The sequence below is a fragment of the Diadema setosum genome, unplaced genomic scaffold (assembly GCF_964275005.1).
Source record: "Diadema setosum unplaced genomic scaffold, eeDiaSeto1 scaffold_54, whole genome shotgun sequence".
In the NCBI taxonomy this organism is placed as follows: Eukaryota; Metazoa; Echinodermata; class Echinoidea; order Diadematoida; family Diadematidae; genus Diadema; species Diadema setosum.
In genome coordinates, this window is record NW_027307680.1 from 6996 (window position 1) to 14353 (window position 7358).

Sequence of the window (7358 nt, forward strand, 5' to 3'; positions counted from 1 at the left end):
TTTTTGTGTGAATGCAACTATTCTGTGTCATAATTTCATAAGATGTAGTACAAATATGTCCAAGGTCTAGTTTTGGCATGCATGATGAAACAATGGTAGGGGAGGGGGAGATTCCTCTGCAGAATTTTTGTTTGTTTGTTTTGTTTTGTTTTGTTTTTTTGACATGAATTACGCTTCAGGCATCAGACGAGAGTTCCTTTGATGTAAAAAAAAAAAAAAAACAAACAGACAGACAAACAAACAAACAATAAAAAAAACCCACTCCATGTTTAGGACACATTATCTTTGATCAGTTTGTATCTAATTTGTATCACGCAAAATGTGGTTATACATGTATTGTGAGAGGTGGGGCTTATGAAATTATTGCTTTTTCATTGCAGCCTGCCTCTTCTTTTTCCTCTCATTTCATCTTCTCATTGCTCTCCTCCACCTCTTCTCTTTCCCTTGCCACGCTTTAACCCTCTCTCCCACTCTCCAATACTGTAAACGAAAACCAAAATCACACATCCAAGCCTTGCTATTCTTTGTGATAATTCATGCCACAATCATGACTGCAATGACCTAACTTTCATTCTTTCTAAGCTGCCATGATGAATACTGTACATTTTAACCCATGAATAAAGATTTTCTTTTACAGCTCACATGCATGGCAGACATAATTCATGATTATTCAGTTGGGTAAAACTCAATTATCAGCTTGCTCATCAGAAATAACAAGCAATAAATTTAGTCTCACATTATTGTTTATAATTTATATACATATATAATATATATATATATATATATATACGTTCAGGACTCAGAAACAGATGCAAATTAATTTTCTACGCAGAAACATCCACACACACGAACATGGATTGTACTTGTTCACACAAATAATAAAAGGTGTATTGTCCTACAGACTTAAATGATATTCAAGTAGTACTATGAATATCATTTCACTTCCAATTATATATGCTGACATTTTAGTGTGCATAATATTATGATTTCCTCACGATATGAGATCACAGTACATAGAAGAGAAAAACAAGACAAAACAAAGAAAGTGAGTCTTGAGACAAGGCTGCATTAAAATGCAGCAATATTCATTTCAAAATCAATCCATATCTCACATCCAAAAAGAAAAGAAAAGGAATGAACATGTCCTTAAATACAATGGTAAAATTTCATTAAAAATTTTTGAATTTACAGAATGATCAAGATGTCTGTGGTAAAATAAATATTGATTTAAATTCATTGATAATGAACATGTCCTTTGATATAATGGTTACATTTCCTCGAACATTTTTAAAGGTACAAATCAAAATGTCTTTGGTTAAATAGATATTGATCTAAATCACTTGTTAAACCGATTTTAACATGAGAAAATTGTACACAATACAGTCTATATTGAAAAACATTCTGAAACATTCATCAGATGGAAATGGCTTGAAGCAGAAGGCCAACTTCCTCCTAATACATGTATTAGTGAATCTCTAATAACTCGGGTCTTAGGGCTAAAAAAAAAGTACATTGTATGATTTGAGTTGTTATTATGTGCATGTTTGTGATTGTACTTTCATTTCGATATAACGGTAATATCTACGCAACGGTCCTACAGAAATCAAATCACATTTAGAAGGAGGAATAAAGCTGTTACATGTACATCTTTCACATGAAAAATATGACAATTATTGTTAAAGAAATATCAAAGCTTATTATGATATCATAGAATATTTAATAGCTATAGAATAGACAAATCATAACATGGCGAATTGTGGTGGGGAGATAGTGCGGAGTGATAAATTATCAAAAATTTGAATACATAGACTAAATTGCTTTTGCATGCACAAACAACTGTAGGCACCATAGGCAAGCAATAATTAGTGAGAAGTTGGTCAGAGCTGACATCTTGCTGGGATGGATCTGATGGTGCTTCATTGTTCAATTCTGGGACAAAGTGTGTATTGGTATCTCTTGAATGCAGTCCATGTCCTTGGTGATGCCAACTGGAAATGAAGAAAACAAAAAGAAAAACAAGATACACATGGTGCATAAATATTACATTTGTATTATCATGTTTATTTAAAGACTGAATTTATCATTTCTTTGAAAGGACAAGATGTCATCCAGATTACAACTCGTGGTGGATTCATGTGTGGACATATGGGGTGTAAGATGCCCTTATCGTTTTTGTTTTTTTTAACAAAAAATCAACAGAAAAAACTGGAGGACGTGCATGTGGTTCCCCCCCCCCCCCCACACACACACACACTGTACAGAATTCCTGGACCCATCCCTGACAACTGCAAAAAAAAAAATAATGGTACATATTAGCCAGGATGCTACATTCTATGCTTGTGTATAGTTTGTCATTCTTTTTATTTGTTATTATATGACAGCAATAGCATCATTTAATCCGGGTTACTAATGCTTAATCCAACAAGATTGAGTCAGCAATATCTGGCTGGGTTTCCCAATTAGATTAAGTGCTTTACAAACACTCACCAGTGAGAAGTTGTTCAGAGCTGACATTCTGCGGGATGGATCTGACAGTGCTTCATTGTTCAATACTAGCACTGGTATCTCTTGAATGCAGTCCATGTCCTTGGTGATGCCAACTGGAAATGAAGAAAACAAAAAGAAAAACAAATACTCATGGTGCACAAACATTTCATTTGTTTCCATCATATTTATTGAACGATTGACTTTATAATTTCTTTGACTAAGATTAACCTTTTAATAGCACAGTTTTCAGATAGCCCTTTGGAAATGTCCATAAACAAGATTTTTTTTGCCCATCAGCAGAGATCGGACAGACTGGTGAACTGCATTAATGCGAAAGCAGTCAAACGGTACACGCATCCTCATTTGAGAATTGCTCATAGATTATCACTCTGCTTGGAAGATCCAGGTACAATTGGCAGACAAGCTACATTCTCCAGTTGTGTGTTGGCCATTTGTTACAATATGACAAGAAGGATAACATGTCATCCAGATTGCAACAAGTGGTTAATTCATGTGGGGCACATCGGGTGTAAGATACCCTTTATTTTTGTCTTTTTTTTAAACAAAAGAAATAAACAGAAAAACTGGAGGACATGCATGTCCCCCCCCCCAACTTTCACAGAATTCCTGGACCCACCCCTGACAACTGCAAAAAACACTGGTACATGGTAGCCAGGATGCTACATTCTTTGCTTGTGTGTAGTTTATGTCATCCTTTTTAATTGCTATTAAAGTGTATAAGACAGCAATAGCATCATTTAATTGTAATTACTAATGGATATTCCAAGAAGATTAATGCAGCAATATCTGGTTGGGTTTTCCAACAAGATTAAGGCTTTACAAATACTCACCAGTGAGAAGTTGGTCAGAGCTGACATTTTGCTGGGATGGGTCTGATGGTGCTTCGTTGTTCAATTCTGGTATTTGTATCTCGGGAATGCAGTCCACTCCTTGGTGATGCCAACTGGAAATGAAGAAAACAAAAAGAAAAACAAAATACAAACGGTGCATAGATATTACATTTTTTTAAAATCATATTTATTGAAAGATTGACTTTATCATTTCTTTCAAAGGACAAAATGTCATCCAGATTACAACCCATGGTGTATCCACGCAGGGACACATGGGGTTTAAGATGCCCTTTTTAAAACAAAAAAAATTAACAGAGAAAAACTGCAGGATGTGCATGTGGTCCCCCCCCCCCAATTTGCAGAATTCCTGGACCCACCCCTGACAACTGCAAATAATACTGGTACATGGTAGCAGGATGCTACATTCTATGCTTGTGTATAGTTGATGTTATTCTTTTTATTTGCTATTATATGGCAACAATAGCATCATTTAATCCGGATTACTAATTGATATTCCAACAAGATTGATTCAGCAATATCTGGTTGGGTTTCCCAACAAGGTTAAGGTTGTGCTAACACTCACCAGTGAGAAGTTAGTCAGAGCTGACATTCTGCTGGGTTGAATCTGACGGTGCTCCTTCATTGTTCAATACTAGCACTGGTATCTCAGGAAGGCAGCTGATGTCTTTTTTGATGCCAACTGTAAATGAGGAAAACAAAATATACATAACCCATGTCTATTTTATTGTTTCTATCAGATTTTTTTTTAAAGAATGAATTTATCTTTTTTTTTTATATTAAGATTAACCTTTTAATACCACAATTTTCAGAAAGCCCTATTTAAATGTCCACAAACAAGAGGGGTTTTTTGCCCATCAGCAGAGATCGGACAGACTAGTGATCTGCATTAATGCGAAAGCAGTCAAACGGTACATGCATCCTCATTTGAGAATTGCTCATAGATTATCACTCTGCTTGGAAGGTCCAGGTACAATTGGCAGACAAGCTACATTCTCCAGTTGTGTGTTAGCCATTTGTTACAATATGACAAGAAGGATAACATGTCATCCAGACTGCAACAAGTGGTTGATTCATGTGGGGCACATCGGGTGTAAGATACCCTTTATTTTTGTCTTTTTTTAAACAAAAGAAATGAATAGAAAAACTAGAGAACATGCATGTGGTCCCCCCCCCCCCCCAACTTCACAGAATTCCTGGACCCACCCCTGACAACTGCAAAAAACACTGGTACATCGTTGCCAGGATACTACAGTCTTTGCTTGTGTGTAGTTTATGTCATCCTTTTTAATTGCTATTAAAGTGTATAAGACAGCAATAGCATCATTTAATCTCAACTACTAATGGATATTCCAACAAGATTAATGCAGCAATATCTGGTTGGGTTTCCCAACAAGATTAAGGCTTTACAAACACTCACTTGTGAGAAGTTGGTCAGAGCTGACATTGTGCTGGGATGGATCTGATGTTGCTTCGTTGTTCAATTCTGGTATTGGTCTCGTGAATGCAGTACATGTCCTTGGTGATGCCAACTGGAAATGAAGAAAACAAAAAGAAAAAGAAAATACATATGGTGCATAGATATTACATTTTTTTTTAATTATATTTATTGAAAGATTGACTTTATCATTTCTTTGTAATCCAGATTACAACCCATGGTGGATCTGTTCAAGGACACATGGGGTTTAAGATGCCCTTTTTTATAACAAAAAATAAACAGAGAAAAACTGGAGATGTGTGTGTGGTCCCCACCCCCCAATTTACAGAATTCCTTGACCCACCCCTGACAACTGCAAAAAATACTGGTACATGGTAGCCAGGATGCTACATTCTTTGCTTGTGTATAGTTGCTGTCATTCTTTTTATTTGCTATTATGACAGCAATAGCATAATTTAATTTGGATTACTAATTGATATTCCAACAAGATTGATTCAACCATATCTGCTTGGGTTTCTGAACAAGATTAAGGCTTTACAAACACTCACCATTGAGAAGTTGGTCAGAGCTGACATTCTGCTGGGATGGATCGAACGGTGCTCCTTCACTGTTCAATACTAGCTTTGGTATCTCTAGAATGCAGCTGATGTCCTTTTTGATGCCAACTGTAAATGAGGAAAACAAAATATACATAGTGCATATATTTTTCACTGTTAATATCATATTTTTTTTATAAGTTGAATTTATTATTTTTTTATTAAGATTAACCTTTTAATACCACATTTTTCAGATAGCCCTATGTAAATGTCCACAAACAAGAGTTTTATTTTTTGCCCATCAGCAGAGATCAGATAGACTGGTGATCTGCATTAAATGCAGTCAAGAGGTACATGCATCCTCTTTCCACAGTCAATTGCATGTGCTTACGAAGAACACAAAAACATCATTGGAAGTGAGGCACAAAAATAGCATTTGCTAATAGGCTTACAAACTCTTTTGTTACTATAGGGCACCCGGATGGGGTCAGCAAGTCAACATTTTTTAAACTCAGCCTTGCTGGCTACACACATAGATCTTCAGTTTTGCAGCAAAACAAGGGCATTATGAAACTGGAAAGAGTAACTAACACAAAATACAAGCAGATGTAACACAGAAAAAGAAAAGATACTGATAGAAGGTCTAATCTGTTCATTAAAGTTTTTTTTTTTTTTTTTTTTTTTTTTTTGCAGGCATAACACTAATAAACATGAATTAAGGCTACACTAGTACACGCTCATGTCTTTATTTTGAAAACATGGTATACCTGGTTGTGCTGTATATGAGTTGACACCATGAAAATCTAATATATACCAGGCACTACTTAAATGCATTCATGCAGTATGGAGTAAGCTACTTCTAACATTGCAGCACAGTTATGAGGTTATTAGACGCATTGAATAAACACACACACTGTATACTGTCCATACTTTTTACAAGTATGTATTAATTTGTGTGTGCTCAATCTTACCTAATTTCGCCAGGTAAATGTTGTCATCATCGTCATAATCAGAAGTATCATCTTCGTCACTGCTGTCTGCGGTGCTTGTGTTTCCATCATCGCTACTGCTTTCAGAATTCTCTCCCCCATACACAGCAGTAACTGTGCATTTCCACAGTTTCCTGTGCCATCGCATTGACACACGAACTCCCAAGTCGTGGGAAGCTACCCTTCCTGAATTTCAGCTGATCAGCAGCTACGGCATTCCTCGTACCCATCTTTGTCCCAAAGGACTTCAACATCTGTTAGTTTCCCTAAGGACAAAGACCTGTAACAAACAAAAACAAAAACATTCACTACAAGTGTATTAAAAAAATATGTTTAATTTTAGCAGAAATGTTTTACCTCAAGCCTATCTAGTGGTCTATTTATACATTGATCATAAAAATGCAAAAGCACAATTCAACTCATATTATGAACAGATAGAGGGCGAAGATTCCCTGTGCTTATGGTACTGCAAAACTACTCTCTAGAATGTGTGAGCACCTATAGCCTAGCTAGGCTAGATCTGACAAGTGGAACATTGCATTTAGACCTCAATTTATATATTTTAGTTATAGTGGAACATCAGCGTATTACTATTAGATATCACAGGAGGGGCTTACTCAAGTACTGCCCTCTGGCCTGTTAACACACTAAAGCCTTCGTTGCAGTGATTTCAATATTATGGAGACTTGGCACTCACAGCGACATAAAAATGCATGCGATAAAAACATACCGTACTCAGTACCGGTATACCGAACAAAGCATTTGCAGATGGCTAGATCTCTGAACAACACACATGTATTTATAAGCCAGCATAATTTAATCCTACTCCTTGAGTCCTAGGAATACAAGTATCAGATAAATTTACAGACGTTGGTAAAATAATTCATTTTTACTGTAGCCAGTATAGGCCCTTCTAGCGTTTAATACTAGATCCTTGGCTTACATCAATTGGCAAATTCACATGAGATACATTACACTCAGATTTGGGTGTTTTTCTTTGTGTGTGTTTGCAAGCTTGGGGCTCAATCGGCCATAGATA

The 7358-nt window shown here is 36.1% G+C and overlaps 1 protein-coding gene across 1 annotated transcript; it reads right to left on the reverse strand.

The window, feature by feature from the left end:
* Positions 1 to 944: 944 nt before the first annotated feature.
* On the reverse strand, positions 945 to 6616 carry LOC140245896 (uncharacterized). The gene is made up of 6 exons (XM_072325375.1): positions 6302 to 6616; positions 5343 to 5459; positions 4850 to 4888; positions 3339 to 3413; positions 2488 to 2600; positions 945 to 1988 (listed from the first exon to the last, which is right to left on the reverse strand). Exons 1-6 carry the CDS (start codon positions 6465 to 6467, stop codon positions 1917 to 1919), a joined length of 582 nt encoding a protein of 193 aa, XP_072181476.1. The 5' UTR covers positions 6468 to 6616; the 3' UTR covers positions 945 to 1916.
* Between the last annotated feature and the right edge of the window lie 742 nt (positions 6617 to 7358).

Bases quoted from the DNA above. Each gene is read 5' to 3' on its own strand.
- LOC140245896 (XM_072325375.1), bottom strand. From the start codon at position 6,467: ATGCGATGGCACAGGAAACTGTGGAAATGCACAGTTACTGCTGTGTAT. The intron at 5,460-6,301 runs GTAAGATTGAGC...CCTCATTTACAG, and splicing joins CATTTACCTGGCGAAATTAG to TTGGCATCAAAAAGGACATC. The intron at 3,414-4,849 runs ATACCAGAATTG...TTCCCGAGATAC, and splicing joins GTACTGCATTCACGAGACCA to AAATACCAGAATTGAACAAC.